The following is a 20334-nucleotide window of genomic DNA, read 5'->3' on the forward strand; positions in this document are numbered from 1 at the left end:
CTGAGGAAATTAAGTAACAGTCTTCCACAGGAATTTGTTTAGCTCCAGGTTTGGTGGTAATGAGTTTATAATTAGATGGGTTTAAATTGGGCAGATTCTTCCACTATCTGATTTTAACGTGCTGTCTTGCTAACCTTGCCAGAAATGTCTGTTCATTTGTTTGTATTTTTGGTTTGTTTGTTTTTACATTCATGCAGTTTTTACTAAATCAATATGTGATCCATTAAATAAAGGATAGATAGGCCTGATTTTCCCCTGACCTATCAGTTTATTACAGAAAAAAAAAAATGGAATCTCTCCAGGCAGAGCATTTGATATCTTTGAATAACAAAGGTTGTTTTATGAAAGTAACCTCCCACCCCATTTCACCTTATTCTTCCAAACTTATCCATCCAGTTGTTGGGGCAAACAGACTTAGGTGGCTGTGTTCAATACCAAATTTTTTTTTTAAATAGTAAATAGCAGTAGAAAACACCCAACTCAAGCAACATAATAAGCAATGAGAAGTTATGAGTTTGGAACTGTAAAGACCCACTTGCCCTCCCTTCCCCTCATATTAGGACATGCATATGGATAAACACAGTCAAATTCTTTCCTCTTTGGTTCATTATATGAAATAGGACTCTCAATATCAAGTGACAAAAACCCAGTTGGCTAACGAAAAGTGGGACTTGATTGCCTTAGGTAACCAAAAGCCAAAGTGTGGTGTGGCATTCAGGCCAAATCCAGGCTCTCCAATTGTGTCCTCAATACTTCCTCAGTCTCAGCTCTGCTTTCTTCTCTGTTGGATTTATCTTCAGGCAGGTTCTTCCCACATGTTTGTTAGAGTTTATATCTTCAGTAAAAAGTGTAATTCTGAGTAAACTCACATCTCCAGCTCCGCTACTCTTGAACCTGAGTGTGAATGGTAACTCGAGAAAAACACAAGCATGCTGACTGATGTCACCTTAGTTTGTCACGATCCATCCCTTGCCTCTCTCTCCAGCTTCGTCTTCTTCTTGACCTGCGTCTCTGACATCTCAAAGTACATAGAAGTGACTGAAGATGTTGAGCTGTTCTGTGTGTCCATATTTGTGATGTCGCTTCTTCCAACTAGAATGTCTCAATATCTACTCATCCCCTTGTGACCTGCAAACTCCTCATCCTTCCAGATTTAGCTTCAGGAATCACCTCCTTTGTAAACCGTCCTCCACTTCCTCCTTTCGAGGTTATCACCCTCCTACTCTTCCCTTCTGACCCCCACCCATTCCTCCATTTTAGCAACAATTTATTTTATTGCAATTAAGGTTCACATACTTACCCCCCTCACTAAAGAGAAACTACTATGAGGACAGGAAACCACATGTTAGTTTTCTTTGTCTCCCCAATCCCCACATCACAGCATTTAGCACATTCTAAATGATAAATGTTCTTGTTGTTTTTGAATGAATACACGAGTCCTCCCTTATCCACTGTTTCACTTTCCGTGGTTTCAGTTACCCACAGTTAACCACAGTCTGAAGATATTAAATGGAAAATTCCAGAAATAAACAATTCATAAGTTTCAAATTGTGTGCCGTTCTGAGTAGCCTGATGAAATCGCACGCCCTCCCGCTCCACCCCGCCTGGGATGTGACTCATCCCTTTGTCCAGCAGATCCACACTGTACACGCCACCTGCCCGTGAGAGAATTAGTACCCTCTCGGTTATCAGATGGACTGTCACAGTACTGCAGTGCTTGTGTCCAAGTCACCCTTACTGTACTTAATGGCCCCAAAGCACAAGAGCAGTGATGCTGGCAATTCGGATATGCCAAAGAGGAGCTGTAAAGGGTTTCCTTTACATGAAAAGGTGAAAGTTCTCGACTTAATGGAGAAAGAAAAAAAATCGTATGCTGAGGTTGCTAAGATCTACAGTAAGAGCAGATCTTCTATCCGTGAAATTTTGAAGAAGGAAAAAGAAATTTGTGCTAGTTTTGCTGTCACAACTCAAATATGTATGTATAGGAAAAAACATAGTATATATAGGATTCAGTACTATCCTTGATTTCAGGCATCCACTGGGGGTCTAAGAACGAATCCTTTGCGGATAAGGGGGGACTACTGTAATGAATCGATGAATGAGAATTTCCTCAAGAAATTTTCTAGAACTTTTTCTGAATAATCAATGTATGTTTTTTATCAGGATTATTTTATTTGTTTTTTCTATGAAAAATGGATTCTGAATACATCTTTGAGTTTATAAGCCTATGAAATTTGTGATCTCTAATGGCTATACATTTAATTATAAAGCTACTTACCTCAAACCACACTAATTGTTATATTAAGAAGCTATAACCTCAAATGCATATATACACCTACCAATATGGAAATACTCACTATTAATATTAATGGTACATGTTGACTAGTAGTTGAAATTGAACACTATTGGTTCTAGATCAGTGATCCAGGGGATTTGTGAAGTTTGTAAGGAAATTCTATTCTACACTAGATCTTAAAAAAAGAAAAGGATGAGATACGTATGTATGAAAACGTAAGTATTTCAATTGCAAAAAATATTATCCAAGACCTATCTCAACTGCCAGTAACAATATGAAATATAGACAATTACAAATTAAATCTCTGACATTTAGAATGTTAACAATAGTTCCAGGTGTTTCAATGACTCACTCTCTTTTCTTTGTTCTTTGGTATTTGTCACATGAAGCCTTCGTGTAGCAAGGCATCTTGACCGTTTACTAACACACCCAAAAATCTCTTCAAGGAAAAAAAAAAAAAGACAGTGTTTTATCATACTGCACTACCTGTCTCTGCTTCTGCCTCTCCATCAAGTTGTACCAAACTCACATTTTCCAATTATTCCTGTGTCGTTTGACATTTTTATCTGACGAGTAAATTAAGGTCATCAAGAAGAGTGAATCTTGAAATCTCCTGTGTCCCGGTGTAGCCACAGGTTGATGTACTGAACTGCGCTGCTTCTGGAGAAGTGGCGGAGCAGCAGAGGAGAGCACAGCTGTGAAATCACTTTCTGAAAAAGTATAATCCCAGCTAAGGGTTTTCACTTCAGCAGAAGTGATCCATGAGGTGTGTTTCCATCAGCCCAGAATGCAGGGACCAGCTTACTTGAGTGGAACAGAGAGTCTCTTGTCTTTCTCTCATTTTTTGCCAATCTTAGAGGTATTTTTCGTGTTAGTAGAAGGCATGAAATATTGAATGAATGTGAAAGAAACGTGTTAACACAATACCATGCCAATACTTCTTCCTCTAAATATCTGCTTCATTCAAAGCCTCAGCAGATTTTTGAATACAAAAATTTAACTCACACTGTTTTCTATTAATTTATCTCTGAAATACCAAAATGCAAATGTGTAAGGGATCATTTATGTAACTAGAGCATTTTTAAGCATTAACATTACCAAATACTCATACATGAAAACTCTTCTTTAGCCGGGGGCATTTAATCTTTATATCTAGAATGTGTTCTCTCTCTTCTTCATGGAAATATGCAGTTATTAATCCCTATGCTGTAGAATGCACTGTGCTAGTCCCGTGTGATAGAGAAAGTTGGAAGATATTACTTCTGCCCTCAGGAAGCTTATAGCATAGTTGAAATATGCCAAAAAACTGAAATCCTCAGAAAATGCATCATTTTTGATAGTTGAAGTTTTCAGACAGAGGTTTTTTCTTAAAAGTATTATTGTTGTAATTTTTAAATATTTCAGAGAGAAAAATTTTCTAATCGTGCATCTACAAACTCCTGCCCTTTTAAGTAAAATATCTTGGACATATCGCAGCACTTTTTAATTTATGTTGGACGATCATGGCTGTGTTTTGAGTTACAACACAGTGGGTCCTTCAGTGCTCCTTAAATTTCATAGGGCCATTTGATCCTAAATTCCTGGCTCCTAGTAGTGTGCGTTTTGGAAGCTTATGTCAGGTTTTCAGTTTCCCCAGTTCTTCTGTCAGGCAGCCCAGCAGTGTGCACTTCCATTCAACTTCTCCCTTTATATATCTCACCCTTGGCCTTGACTGACTTAATTTACTTCTGCTATACATACTGTTTTGTGAATGTGGAAATAAATAAACAGGTCTGAGGTAAGAATGCAAAGAGTTGAAGCTGTTCTATAGAGTAAACCATGCGTTCTGTAGCACATGAACATGTGTAGATGTCTCCTCGAGGCTCTTTTCTCATTCCTCTTAGCTGTTGTTCCACTGCATTCCACATAATTGAGGTTGCCATCTCACTGAATTCAAATACATGTGATAAGATGAGTATCTGAACTAAGAAAATAGCTGTCGGGATAGGAGAGTGGGGAGGAATCTAAGAAATACTTAAAATGTGGGAATGACAAGATTGACAGTCACCTGGAAGGCAAAGGAGAGCATGGTGTGAGGGCTGACTCAGAGAGTCAGGCCTGGATCCTCTGGAAATGGTGTACCGACTGAGAGGGGCAGAGTTTACCCTCCAGGCAATGGGGGAGACTCTGAATATGTTTAATCATTATTTTGAAGAGTAGTTATCTGGCCATGTAATGTGGGATGGATTGGGAAGAGACGCTGTGGAAAGGCAACCCAATAGAAAACTGTAAAATTAGCCTAATCGTGGGAGGCCGACACCAGAAATGAGGCTGTGCCAATGGTAGTAGAGACAAGATAATCTAAGGCATGATAAAGGTTTGACTCGGGACCTGAGTTGTGGGGAAAGATGAATCAAACCTGACCTCACCTTCGAAATCCAGGAGGCCAGAAGAACATCATCATCGACAAAATCGCGAGATGGTGTTCATCTGGGACAGCATCTCCTCAGCACCCTCTCGTGTCTACACGGGCGTGCAGTGTGCAGATTTTACAGCTTGATTAGTCTCCATTAGGCACTGCTGTGTCTTTATAGATGTGCCTCATTCCACAAGGTCAAACCAACCCTGACTGTAATGCAGGACCTGGGAGGGGAATTTTTTTCAAGGATTTCCTGTATTGGTTGTCAGTAACCCTCCAGATTAATTTACTGGGTACTGTCAGTCCATTACAGTGTTGAGATTTCTGCTGTGCTGTAAAAAATCAGTTTGGTGAAATGATGAGATATCATTTGAAGTTTTGACATTTCATCCAGAGTTTGGAGTTATAAATAAAACATGTGAATATGAAACAAATGTATACCACCATTTATTTCACTGGGCAGCATTTTGAGAAATATTTTATTCACCCAAAAAATCATGTCAGTGGTCTCTTCAATAACTTCAAAAAGATGATCATAACAGAAAATAGTTAACTTTAAAAAGTTATTCCACATAAAATGACACAGAATACAAATAACAGATTTTACTTTGAAATGTAAATATAAACAAGAATAATTTTGATTACAGAGAGACAAAATCATAAGCCTCCATAAAGGAAATTCTTTGGTTAAAAATAGCCAAATTGCTTTTCTCTCATACTTTCCTAAAAACATGAAATCTATTTTTTTGCAATCTATTTTTTAAAGTATTTGGATTCCAAGTAAAGAACTTCACTTTTTTCTCTTTAAATAGAAACAACTAAAGCAAACCTCACTTAATAATGTCACCCTGACTTATACCACGCATTGGCTAGGTGCTAAGCCCTTCCTCAGTATCAATTTTGCACCTCTTTTTGGATAATTGCTTCCTCTTAAGGAAGTATGTTTCTTTCCAAACCACAGAATGAAATACATCATTTTAATATACTTATCTTTGCCTGAGACCATAACCTCATTCCATTAAGCAAAGGAACATTTCCAATCAGCTGGTCACAAGTAAATTTCATTTCTTACCATGGATTTCATTGTTTCTTTTTAAGGACAGGTTTGCTCTCTGTGGTGTTAATTAGGTGAGTAAATTAGATATGTATATACATTTTCTCCTACAAAACTAACTGGAAATAAGCTTTTTCTCAGGATTGAAAAAGTGAATAAATAGTGCTATAAACAAATTTTCACAACAGAGGAATTTGTAGCTATTCTGTGTTTTCATGGAATCCATTTGGTAGATGATTCTATGGTTTATTTGTTTAAGTATCTGTTTAAATTAATCAGGTCTTTGAGGCCTCCAATCAAGGAACAACTCCTCCTCCTCCTCCTCCTCCCTCTAACATATTTCCAAACCCCCACTCTGCTGACTCTGCCAGGGACTGTGTCTTCTCCTCCAGACACCCTGCAGTTTCCCGTTTGTAATAGTTCCTCCACTTGTAACAACTCCTCCTCTTGTAATTGTTTGCTCAACGTCCATCTTCCCCACTGCACTTCCCCACCCCAGGAGGACAGGAACTGTCCTTGCCGTTCACCACTGTGTCCCCGGTGTCTGTCTCATGCCGGCCATGTAATACGTGCTCAATAAACATTTGTTGAATGAACTAATAAGTTCTTAACCTCAGATTCACATTTCTAAGCTTAATCTACTCAACTTGGTTAAATGTAGAGGTCTGTACTTTCTAGGAGCCCCTGCCTTCCAGGAAGCGTTATCTCCAAGAATACAGAATAATTGGATTCTTCCGATTAAAATGGAGTTGGGTAGATTTACTTTACAAATATAGTACAGTGACCTTCAGGGTAAGTCTTCTTCACATATCTAGTAGAGGTGAGGATGTAGACTACCCCTAGGTTAATCTGACCTTGTCTTACCGGAATCATCTGATGCACACAATCATTCAGGCCATTCAGTCAAACAGGTATTTATGGAGCTACTACTCTATTAGTCTCCTAGGGCTACTAGAATGAATTACTGTACACTTGGTGGCTTAAAACAACAAAAATTTGTTCTCTCACAGTTGTGGAGGCCAGAAGCACACTCTCTCTTAAGGCTGTAGGACAGAATCCTTCCTTGCCCCTTCCAGCTTCTGATGGCTCCAGGCGTTCCTTGTGGCTACATCACTCCAGTCTCTGCCTCTGTCTTCACACGGCCTTCTCCTCTTTGTCTTCTCTCCTTCTGTCTCTTAAAAAGACACTCGTCATTGGATTTGGGCCCACCTGGTTAATCCAGATGAATGAGATCCTAACTTAATTACACCTACAAATTCCTTTTTTTTTGTTTTGTGGGTGAGGGGAGAGGCTGGAGGGGATGTCATCATTTAACTCATTACAGATACTATAGTGAATAAAGTCCCTGCCCTCATGGAATTTGCAGTCTAATCAAAAGACGGATTACCAAAGAAGTAACTTCAATAAAACATGATAGAAGTTTATAGGTAGTAGTAGTACAAGTGTCTATGGGAACATATGTCTGGGGACCTGTTATGAGAGGTTCGGGGATTCGATCAGAGACGTAAAAGACACTTTCCACTCCAAACAAATGGACTGAAGGTATATTTTATTATATAGAGGATAGTGAAGGCGATAGTCTGCAAACAGATCCAAATAGGTCAAATAATAAGAGGGAAAAACATCAGCCCGACTGGAAAGGGAAAACACCCACATCGGCTGAAGAGAAAAGACACAAATCAACCGGAAAGAGAAACACCAGGTTGACCGGAAAGAGAACACATCAAATCAGTTATTTCATATCAAATCAATTACTTCACATCAAATCAATTACTCACAACATCCACGTCCCACTGCCGGGAGAGCCCTGTCAATCGACGCGGCTGGGCAAGGATCACACGTCCTGGGCAAGGTGTCCCTTCCACAGGTGGAACTCTCACCAGGGCTCAGTTTCCAGCAGTTTTTATACCATCAGTAATTTGCAGAGTAAGCAATTACAGAGTTTGCAGAGCAAGCATTTAGTGTTCCCATGCACAAAATGGTTATCAGCGGCGTACGTGCACTGAGCCCCCTGGCTAACGTCCCAGCCCAGTAGTTGTGTATGTGCATTGTTCTCTTTGGTTATCGTCTCAGCCCGGCACAGATGGCCAGTCCATTCCGGGCTACAACGCTCCAAGAGCCTTGAAATGTTACAACTTGCAACTCTCTCCGTGGGAGAAAGGCCAGTTCCCGGGAAAAGGCCAGTTCCCACCACGCAGAAAGCAGCTTTTATATTTCTTTTTGTGCTGGTGGCTGTAGGTCAATGGAGCGGCCAAACATGGCTGTACTCATGTCAAGACATATTCGGCCGTGGCCGTCTCCATTATCCATAAGACACCATACGCACAGACAATGAACTTCGTACACAAGTACATAAGGCACATCCAAGAATCCAAAATCCAATGACTATAATAATTATAAAACTATCTCACAATAAAGGACCCAAACCCCAAGGTAACCAATCAAATAACCCCTTAGAATATGAAATGTTATTAACTTGATCTTGCAAATCATGTACAGTATCAAAGATAACATTAGATAAGGTAACACTTAGGCCTAACAAACCAGCTTGTAGAAGTCCAGATCAGCCCCCATCACGGAGGGTAGCAGAAGGCAGGGTAATAGAGAAATTATCTGATATTGCGAAGTTGCTTGCTGTTTCTGAGACCAAATTTCTCGGCCATTCATAGTCCAAGTTATAGGTCCCACTGGTGTAGAGCAGTTGGTCTAACAGTGCAGGGTCAAAGGTTGTCCTACAGAGACATTAGTTGGTGTGTAGGTCTGCAGCAGACATGGAAGTGCAGCACAGCATAGCGAACACAGCAGGAATATCTATTCACGCAAAGAAACAGAATTTTTAGGAACATGATATAATTGTTCATTTCCTGGATACATAACTATGAGCGTTGTAGTGGGCCCTTGGGCCACTACTTCTGCGGCACGCGGAGCCGCATTGGGTGGATGTGTCACCCACACCTTTGCTCCAGGTTTCCATCCATCTGTAGACCCAAATCCTTGCATTCCTCTTTTAGTTAATTCACTTGGAGGTTGTCCTTGTGACACATTTGGGGTCAGGAGGGGAAGCACCAATAATTGTCCCACTCGTTCCGCAGACTCTACAGTTAGTACTGTGTCACTACCATTATATCATATAAATTTTATTTCTCCTTGGTAATCTGGATCAATAACTCCTCCCAGTACATCAATACCTTTTGCTGCCAGTCCAGAGCGTCCTTTTAACAAACCAAAGGTATTTTTGGGAAATTGTACCCCTATCCCAGTAGGGACTATAGACTGCTTCTTAGGGGGCAATTGAATAGAATGAACGGTAGATAAATCCAATCCAGCCGCTTCGGCCGTGGCACGAAAAGGCGGTTTAGCAGACTGAGTCAGGGGCCAACAGGTTAAGGTCATAAACTCATGGGTGGCGGCTGCCACTTCTGTAATCTTTGCTGGTAACAACCTTGACAGAGGAGTCTCATTAGGGCCTAGTGGCCTGTTATTTAACACATTTAGAGCAGTACTTAGATGGTTGTGCCACCCCTTTAATGAGCCATGACCGAGTTTCCTCAATTGTTGTTTAAGCAATCCATTCATTCGTTCTATGAGGCCTGCAGCTTGGGGGTAATAAGGTATATGATAAATCCATTCTATATAACTTTCCTTGGTATAAGTTTGAATCAACTTACCTGTAAAGTGGGAACCGTTGTCACTCTGAATTTGCCTTGGTGTTCCATAATATAACTTAATTATATCTAATAATTTTATGGCACTCTGTTGGGTGGCCACTTTAGCTGGTATAGCCAATAAATATCCAGAATATGTATCAACAGCAGTGCAGGCATAAGTATATCCACAAGAATTTGGCAATGGTCCAATAAAATCTATTTGCCAGGTATGAGTGGGAAATAATCCCTTTTGGATATGACCTTGGTAGGGGTGTGGAACTCCCCGTTTATTTAACTGTTGGCATAACTGACATTGTTTTACTGCAGTGGCAATATCATCATGGGTGACAAGGATTCCCCTTTGTTTTGCTCAACTGTATGAAGTTTATTCTCCCAAGTGTCCACTCTTTTCGTGGATTCATTGTGCTAAGCCTGGGTTGTGTGTTGCATGACTTCGCACCAGCTGATCAGCATAAGAGTTATACTTTTGTTCTGTAGAAATTACAGAACTGTGAGCATCAACATGAAATACAGTAACAATTGTATTTTGGCATCATAATCATATGTCTTTTTGTAATTTCTTTTTTAAGTTAAAAAAACTTTAATTTTGGCAGAAGTTTATCAAAAATATCAAAAGATTTTAAAACACTTGGTCAAATAGGAAATAATGCCTAGTTATTTATTTAATCAAGTTGACAACAGAAACAGTTAAAGGCAAACAGAGAGTTAAAACAGTCAAAAAACAAAAACAAAAACCTTAAGGGAGAGACTTCAGTCCTTTTGAACATAGGAAATTATTTTAACAAAACATAGGTGTTTTGTCTTTTACATAGACTTACTCAAAAGAACACCTTTTAATCTCTATATAAAGAGCAGACTAAAAGTTTAAGAAAATTACCTTTATAAGAGAGAAAGCCAAATTTTAATTTTTTTTTTTTTTTTTTGTGAGGAGATCAGCCCTGTGCTAACATCCGCCAATCCTCCTCTTTTTTTGCTGAGGAAGACGGCCCTGGGCTAACATCTGTGCCTATCTTCCTCCACTTTATATGGGACGCCGCCACAGCATGGCTTGCCAAGCAGTGCGTTGGTGCGCGCCCGGGATCCGAACCAGCGAACCCCGGGCCGCTGCAGCGGAGCGCGCGCACTTAACCACTTGCGCCACCGGGCCGGCCCCCCAAATTTTAATTTTTTATCAGCTTACTTTAGCCAACTTGATCATGTGCAAAACTCCTCAGGGCTTTACTTTTATAAACCTTTTGTCACTTATTTTTTACATTTAGAATTTGTCCCATGCCTTTTTCCTTTTCTTAGTACTTTAGGACAAATTTATCTTTCTTAATAAAACAAACAAAAATATCTCTATTCTCTATATCTTTTTTATGGACAACGTACATTTTGCTTTTTGTATACAGACTTTCCAGAAATGTGTACTTTCTCACAGAAAATTCCTCAACATGCACGGAACATGTTTATCAATAAACGCAAGCATCTTTCAGTTTCTCTAAGATAAGAAACCAAAGGCAGACAAATCTATGCTTAGTAACCAATTTTTAATGTTTTATCTTATGTGGAAACGACCCAGAGACTCAATAAATTTTTATCAACTTAATTTAGCAAAACTCTAAAGCTTCAAGTTACCAAAAAGATTTTGGAAGCTGTTTTTGAAATAACTTTGTCTTTTAGAAGTCTCTGTGTATTAATTAAAGATTGCATTTCATCGTGAGAGGTTTCGAATCCTCTCTTTTAAGGGTGACCCTTAAGGTGAACTCATCTGAAACAGATTCTCCAGAATAGCCATCCCAATTTCAAATTACTTCAAAAGTTTATTTATTTTCACTTGCTTAATTTCAGATCAGGAATTCCGAGGGAGTTGAAGCGGGGAAGCTCAGCAAGAGAGGGGAGGGGAGGAGCAGATTCAGCTTAGGCTGCTGGCATGTTTCATTATTTAATTATTTTCTCTTAAAGAGGCAATACAGTATTCCTGATTTTATTTAAAAACCTCAAAAGATTAAAATAGGCTTCCCACTAGTGGTTTAACATTTTAGCTGGCTTTTTCCAATTGCATAAGCAAATACATCAGTTTTGGTAAATTGAAATTGCCCCATTTTGGCCACTTTTCCTCTCTGGAGTCTATGGAATATTGTGGCCATGTGGTGTTACAATAAAAAACCTATCTTCTTGGATATGGGCTCCTGGCTGAATATAGCCCATTTAGCCAAGAGGTGGCCCAGAGGGCTCTCCTTGGGGACAGATGGAACTTCCCCCCTTCAAAATTACAAACATACAGAACAGACAGTTAAATGGGATCCCAAACAGAACAGATAGATGCATCTAACAGATTCCGGGTAAAAGTCCTACAATTATTCCCACTCCAGTAGGGATAGCCCTGCCTCTTAAAGAGACAGGACTCCAGATGGAGGGGAAGGGAGTTGTTGGTGTAAGCAAAAACAAACAAATAGGCAAACAAACAAATAATTCTAGAGGCTGTTTCCCTGTCATAAGAAAAATGTGCCCAGGGTCAGCGGTGCCAGGTCAGATGGAAAGCACTGGGAGCAGTCCCTAGGGCAAATCACCTAGGCAGCTGCTGGACTGTTTCCCAAGACATCCCACCCGGCCCAGACCCACCGAGCCACGGACAAAGAGCCTCCCGGCTGGCTCGCCAAATTATTATTGGATACACATTTAGGCTCACTATTTGTCACTTAAGAGGGGCCAAATAAAACTAGAATGCCAGGCTCACGGCAAGGAAAGAGTTTCTATTTTGGGTGACATCAGCCGGGACTGTAAATTTGAAACTTCTTTTTTCAAGAGTACATTCTCCCTTGTATTTTATCCCTATCTTCCATAGCCCGACGATAAGCAGTCAATAAACATTAACCTCGCCGTGCCAGAAAAGAAACATTATCTCTTTTTTCCTACTGTCTGCAAAGTTTTGGTCACATCCAATGATTCATATCTCGCAGACGAACATCCCAAGCTTCACATAGCCCTGACCTATGAGCCCACTCCCCAGCCAGAGTGCAAAAGGGAGGGTCCTCCCATCCTGGAATTTCTTCCACCTTGGCTTCAGTTACCTTTCGTTTGAATAGGAAAGGCATCTCCTTAATCGAATCCTGCTCACAGCGCCAATTATGTTAAGAGAGGTTCGGGGATTCGATCGGAGACGTAAAAGACACTTTCCACTCCAAACAAATGGACCGAAGGTATATTTTATTATATAGAGGATAGTAAAGGCAACAGTCTGCAAACAAATCCAAATAGGTCAAATATTAAGAGGGAAAAAAAAACATCAGCCCGACTGGAAAGGGAAAACACCCACATCGGCTGAAGAGAAATGACACAAATCAACCAGAAAGAGAAACACCAGGTTGACCGAAAAGAGAACACATCAAATCAATTACTTCATATCAAATCAATTACTTCACATCAAATCAGTTACTCACAACATCCACGCCCCACTGCCGGGAGAGCCCTGTCAATCAACGCGGCTGGGCAAGGATCACACGTCCTGGGCAAGGTGTCCCTTCCACAGGTGGAACTCTCACTAGGGCTCAGTTTCCAGCAGTTTTTATACCATCAGTAATTTGCAGAGTAAGCAATTACAGAGTTTGCAGAGCAAGTATTTAGTGTTCCCATGCACAAAATGGTTATCAGTGGCGTACGTGCACTGAGCCCCCTGGCTAACATCCCAGCCCAGTAGTTGTGTACGTGCATTGTTCTCTTTGGTTATCGTCCCAGCCCGGCACAGATGGCCAGTCCATCCCGTGCTACGACGCTCCAAGGCCTTGAAATGTTACAACTTGCAACTCCCTCCGTGAGAGAAGGGCCAGTTCCCACCACGCAGAAAGCAGCTTTTATATTTCTTTTTGTGCTGGTGGCTGTAGGTCAATGGAGCGGCCAAACATGGCTGTACTCATGTCAAGACAGGACCTAACCAAATCTAGAAAACCAGGAAAAAGCTTCCCGAATGATGTGATGTTCATGTAGGAGGATTGAATAGGAATTGACCATGAGAGCGAGTTTGGTGCATTGAAGGAACTGAAGAAATTCAGCATGGTTAGAGAATGGTAAGAGATGAATCTGGAGACATACGCTAGAGCCATTTGTAGAGAGTCTTGTTGACAGAGTTACAGGTTTAGAGTTTAGCTCTGTGAATGACCGACAGGAATGTGATAAGAAGGCAGGAGTTATCCCTGTCAGGACCAAGGGCTGCAGCACAGGTCCTGAGCTTTCCTCCTATTTCCACATGGCAAATCTTGTGCTTCCCAATATTTGGTTGTAGCCTTTATGGATAACACAATATCATAGTAAAGTTGCTCTGAAAGGTTGTGATAAGGATGTTTGTTTCAACATTCTCAGACATGAAACCAAAGTCGGGCAAGGCTGTGATTGTTCCAGGATGCACAAAAGAACTGGGTCTAGCCAGTTGTTCTGTTAGTGAAAATGGTGGCGGAGAATACTGGCAGTGGTGTGGGCCTGGAGCCTGACACATCAGGCTGGACTGCCAGCTCTCCTGTGTACACGAGGTGGGACCTTAAGGCAAGTAGTGCAACCACTTTAGCTAGGAACAATAATAGTACCTACCTATTGATACTATGGTGCTGATAAACTTGGTGATGAATTTGAAGCACTAAGCAGTGCTGGAGGATAGTTTACTATTAAATAAATAGTGACTGATGATGATGATAATAAGGAGGGGGTTCATAATGTTTTCATAATCATCCTAGTCCCATCACTCACAGCATTTTACTCCCAATATAATAGTGCATCACATTATACACTCTTATTTTCAAATGCCTTATATATTTATATTTATTATCCTCCACAGAGGACCGTTTAGGATTCCTAGTACAGAGGTTTAAGAAACAATTACACAGGAATGTGCATTTTTCAAAGTGTCACAACTTAATATTTTGTTATCCAATTAAGATTTTAATTGAAGCAAAATTCATAAATATGTAATCATAGTGTGAAAAAGATATATTAGTTAAACTGGCAATTTACTAAGCAATTATTTAAGTCAAACAACACAATTTTCTATAACAAGGTAATCTGATTTTCAGAAGGCACCCAACTTCATAATCTTCTCCTCCATCTGAATTTGAATACATAGTCTTGATAAATTATTTGCAACTTGGCTACTGCGAAAATATATGCTCCAGTTTTGAAACTCTTAAACTATGTGATATATTTTACAAATACAGCAGTGGCTAAGTAAACAGTGTTTTCTTTGTAAATGCTATCTTCTTTATCTTCAAAAAGCAAATGTTTTCTATAACATCTCTTCCTTACAATTTGTTATTCAATAATTTTCAATGAGAAAATGTGACATTTTAGAGCACACATTAATTCCCATGATATCAGTGCTATTTTGAAGATTAGGAAATTTGGTGAAGACCTAATAAAAAATCTTCGGTACATAATTTATTGGATAAGATGTGACTATTTAACTTGTCTCTGCACAGATTATGAGCTAAACCTCAGCATTGAAATAGATGGCCTGAAAATATCTTGATTAAATCATAGTGACTAAAATCTAACTCTGAAGTTTAATAAATTTCTCAGTGAAAACTGAACATAAATAACTTTTTGTTTTTATTTACATTTAGATTTCTTAAAAAGCCTCTTGACTGCTGTGACTGGTCTCTTTCTGAATCAACAACAGCATTTTGGGTTCAGATATTCTCCAGTAGATATGTCATTTTTATGAGGAAGTTATTACTCAGGATATAAATTTGCACATAGTATACTGCATACTCGATTCCCAGAAAAAGATCCACTTCTGTGGAAGCCTTAAAGTTCTCAAGTTTAATAAATTATTATGGTAGAGAATTAAGTGATTTGCTTTTCAGTATATTCTTTCTTAGATTCAGTTTGCTGCTTACAACTGATTAGATTAATACATATTATTTTTATAGTAATCAAAATAAAACTCAAGCTTTACTCAATTTAAGGGATATTAAGGGACTGATTGATTTAATATTTTATAATATTGATAATTATTCACTGAGTTATAGCATAGGACAGAAAAATAAAATCTAGAAGCCTGGATTTTGGTGATAGTCTGTATGAGCTTGGGCAGTTGTTGAACCTCTCTTCAGTTTCTTTACCTCTGTAGTAAGCAATTGCTTGTATCCCATTGATAAAAATTATATCTGATTAAAACTTCAGTAATATAGAGAATGAGAAATGCTAATGAATTAATTGAACTAATGTATTTTTAAAGATTCCTAAAAGGTTAGTGAAACATGCAGCCAATGTGGTTTTAAAAAACAGTTTATCAACGAGAGAAGTAATATATTGTTACTATATGTTATCTAGTCTTTTCTTCAAAAAAGGAAGCTTTTAACTATCATTTTTTAATTACTGCCACTCAGCCATGTAAGCACCTAGTATGTATACCCTTGTGCTGTGGAGATGGGAATTTATAATTTTAATGTGTGAATTAAGCTTTATGAAATATGAAGAAAGTCATTCTTAAAAGAAATTATACAATAGTCTTTCCACTTTGTGAAAACAGACACCAAAAGAGTGTGTAAAGCCTGGTCTGAGGGCTAAGTGTTTAAGGAAATAAATTAGCAGTTAGATTAACAAAATCCTTTAGTTCATCTGCTGATGTAATTTTGCAATACATGCTTAATCTTAAAGCATGGGTTACTAAGAATCCATCTAGTTTATTGGTATTTTTGTAGCAAACAAGAAAGGGTTATATGCTGTGCATTATGACCTCAACTCTTCTTATTTTGGGTTTGCATCCAATGTGCCAAATAGAGGCATGTACAGTGTGTTCTTTTGGTATCCATTACCATATTTTCAATTATATACTAAGTTGTAAAATAATTTTGGTTGTGAATATCACCCAGGGAAATTTTCACATTGTATCTGTTTCAGCTTCTGATATGGCGGCAGAGCAGGGGCAGATTCTCGTGATAGCCACCGCGGCTGTGGGGGGATTCACGCTCCTCGTCATTCTGACTTTGTTCTTCCTGATCACCGGGAGGTAACTGAAGTGTGCCCGATTATTGCCAAGATTTGTGAACAGCCGTTCTTTTATACACTCTGTATTCAAATGCTTTTACATGTAACACAGCACACCTGAGAGAGAAAGGACCAGGCAGGTTCTGCTCTGACAGTGAACCTCATATGGCAGCAGAACCTCCATGGCTACTTCTCTGGGCCACGGAGTATGGCTGACTGTGAGGCGACCAAAGACTGGATCAAAACACTTGGAAAGTGATGTATGATAAATTCCTACTGAATAAGTTACTGTTGAGTTTTCCCTTTACTACAATCAAATCACACCATGAAAGGGATTTTTCTTGGGAAAAAAATAATTCAATAGAGAGACTTAACAATTTATATTAAAGTTCTTTATAAAGTTAGTGTTATAGAAATGTGTTATTTTTATTCATTAAATTTTGAAAGCATCTATATTAGAATTATCTTAATTGGTTTTATAAATCCAGTATTTCTCTACTTTAGAGTAATATGGAGGAAAATTTAGAGGAACAATAAATTTAACACAGCAAAAGACCTAGACCTGAATCCTGAGCAGCTGGTCCAAGTGCTCCACCAAGTGCTCCATCAAACCTTAGACTTCTGTATTTATGCAGGTTTGGTATGACAATGCATTAAAGCAATTTACTGATTTTTAATATATTGAATTGTTAACATGAGCCAGGTACTGACTATATAGAGAGATGTGAATGAGGATAGTATGTATGAAATTATTTAAAAGAATAGTGTTATTTCTTATTTAACCCTTGATATTTGGCCTAGACTTTTGTCAGACATCATGAATATCTTCAGATCGTATTTTTTATTCCTGCAAGGGGAAAAAATATTCCTCCTAGATTATCAGTAGGGGCACAAAAGAATACCATGAGAGTTTTCTTGATAATCTGAAACACATACTTGCAGCAAAATACCAGTGTGATTATTTAAAACTGCAGTGAGAATGCCAGCCAAACAAGGCACCTCCATGCTGACTCCCGTAAGTACAGCATCCCTGCTGGAAACCCTGATATTCAATAATGAGCGGAGATAACAAACAGCTACCTTCAGAGGCAGTAGTTCAGTGACCTATAACACCCTTTGTTTTATTTATTTTAAAACTCTATTTACATACCAATATTTTATTAAAATTCATTACAAAATTACAGAGGACATGCATATATGAAAAATTATTTACAATTTTGACAGCAGACTAAATGTATAGATCAATAAAGTGACAAGTCATTGGAAGGCGCGTATCAAGTGCGGGTCCCTAACAAAATGTAACGGCTACCTTTTAAGCATGTATCAGATTTAATTGTAACAAATGCACTTTTACAGAACTTACTAAGGATCAAAGAAACCCGTGGATATTCTAGTACGGTCAAGTTGAAATGGTGACTTCTTCATGAAATTAACTGTAGAAGGAGCACATTTACTGCTATGTTTACTTAGAATTTCCACGTGTGTAAACAGACATAGTATTACCCTTGTAATTAATAGAGTGTCTCAGAGTCTGCTGTTTGGGAGGCTGATTAGCTAATAGAAGAATGCTAGCTACAGTAATAAGAAAAAAACAGATATTAAAGAATGCAGGAAATAATGATAAATTCATCCTAATAAAAAGTGTGTGTTTGGGCATACCGTGGCACCACCATCAGCTAAGGTTGCTGGCACTCTCCTCTCTCTTTCCCTTTACGCCTCGAGCTAACCTCTGACAGCTCTTTGCCATCCTCACAGCTTGGAGACAACCATCTTTTATAGTGGACAGAAAACAAATTCTGGAGACTCTAACCCAACTAACCAATAAGTTGACAACAAAGTATTCAATGCCGTAGCCTACGAATACCAAACATGACCTACATAAACCTTGATCACTAGCAGGGACAACTAGTTATAAAAAACAAACAAACAAAACTCTGTACCTGGGGGAGGTCTAAGTTTGCTAAAAAAAAAAAAAAAAGGTTGAAGTTCTTCTAATCCTATTAGTACTATCTTGCAAGACCAAGGATTAGAAGACGATGATGGCTAGGAAAGGGAGAAAAAGAAAATCTCAGTGGAGGGTTAAAGGTACAAGTCTAGAAAAAGGAAGGAAAGAAGGGAGTAAAAGTATTGGGTGCATGTTAAGTCACAGTGACAATTTGGTTAGGTTAAAAAAAGTCAAAATGCCAACACTTCATGGGTTGCAACATGGTTAGCAATGCTTTTTAGAAAAATATTAAGCAAAAGAATAAACTCTACTATATATTCATTGCCATTTCTCACATAAGTGCTACCCGTGCGTTGTGCATCTGGGGCACTGATGTCTGGATAACACTCTATCATAGAGTTGCACGAAATTTAAAGACAATCAGTTTGGAGCCCAGAAGATTATTCAGTTATTCAAGTACGATGGGCTCCTATAAGCTGATCTTAACTCCAAAGTCACAAATGATATCCTGTGAACTAGACCTTGATCATTAGATAGGATGGTTAATTTGATTCAGAAAGGTTCTTATTTTCTTATTTGAAAGTTCCTTTGAAGGAGTTTGTGGTACTTTCTTAGGTATGATTTTCTTTAAATAGCAGTGTCATATTTATCTCCAATTTTAAAAAATGCCTGTAACTTCATAATGGAAATTGATTTAAAAGATATTTTATTTTAGTGATTCAATATAGAGAAAAATTGAGCAATATAGAGTACATATACATGTGGAAAAGCATTTCTTTAAAATAGGAAATATTGCCTTAACGCATAAATATGACAAACTTAAATGAAGACATTACAGTCATTGTAGGCTAAATAAGTTTGGCCTAATAAACTTGAGAGATGGGCTCAAATGTTGTCTTTACTTGGGATTCCTGAAGCAGAATTTGAATATCACTTAAAAAGAGAATTTAATGGTGAAGAAAAATTTATACTAAATTATTTTCAGCTTTCGATTTCCATGTTTGCCAATTTATATGACATCAGAAACTGCTTTAACATTCTACACACTGGAGAAAACAATTTCAATTATATAAGATAAAAAAACATTCATTTTGAAATATTCCTTCAGCATTTTGCTAGGGGAGCATTCATTGGAAATTATTCTATGAAAACTGTAAAACATTTCTGAATAAATACTCAATTGGCCATAGGATTTGAGGCAAAATTCACATTGGAAGATTGGATTGAGTACCACAGACATATTCTATTTAACTATTTGTAATTAGCAATTTGATGGGCTGTCAAATCATATGGATGTGGATGAATTTATTCATGTTGAAGAAGTCATGGGCGATAAGCACCTGCCTCTGTTCTTTGGAACACAATTATCCCAAGAAAAGGACAGAACATGCCTCTACCAAATTTCTGATATTGAAAAAAAATCATGCTGTTTAGCACTGAAACTGACAGTTGTCTAAATTTCTGAGACTCTAACTCAAAAACGTTTTTCATTTTTGGCTTTTAATGCTTTTCACCAATTCTAGCTAATAGAAGTCATAGAAGGAAGGACATGATGATTATTGCTGATTATAAAATATTTTCTCCGATTGCTATCATTTGGATCAAACAATCCACTTGAGAGTACTTTATTGTTATCTGGGGCTAATTTTGATTATACAAAAACCCTTGTATGGAGTATGTTCACATGTTATAAATGTGTTCTTAAAAGTGGTCTTTATGATAAGAACTTTGCCCATAGGTCTATGTGTTTTAATTGATTTTCGTTCTTATCCAGCATAATTCTTAAAGTAAGATTCTGTTTTCCTTCTTAAAAGATGCCAATGGTACATAAAGGCCAAAATGAAGTCAGAGGAGAAGAGAAGAAACCACTTACAGGATGGACATCGTAAGTAGTACAGTGACTCCCTTCCACTATTTTTTTGATTTTTTGATTTTTTTATTTTTTTATTTTTTTTGTGAGGAAGATTAGCCCTGAGCTAACATCCGATGCCAATCCTCCTCTTTTTGCTGAGGAAG

The 20334-nt window shown here is 38.3% G+C and overlaps 1 protein-coding gene across 1 annotated transcript in view; it reads left to right on the plus strand.

Annotated features, from left to right (window-relative positions):
- Nucleotides 1-20334, plus strand: part of EPHA6 (EPH receptor A6) — a 784796-nt gene that overhangs the window by 549149 nt on the left and 215313 nt on the right. Inside the window, 2 exon segments of the mRNA XM_058555640.1 lie at nucleotides 16287-16395; nucleotides 20133-20203. Of these exon segments, the coding sequence (XP_058411623.1) occupies nucleotides 16287-16395; nucleotides 20133-20203 (180 nt within the window).

This window comes from Diceros bicornis, chromosome 15, assembly GCF_020826845.1.
Source record: "Diceros bicornis minor isolate mBicDic1 chromosome 15, mDicBic1.mat.cur, whole genome shotgun sequence".
NCBI lineage: Eukaryota > Metazoa > Chordata > Mammalia > Perissodactyla > Rhinocerotidae > Diceros > Diceros bicornis.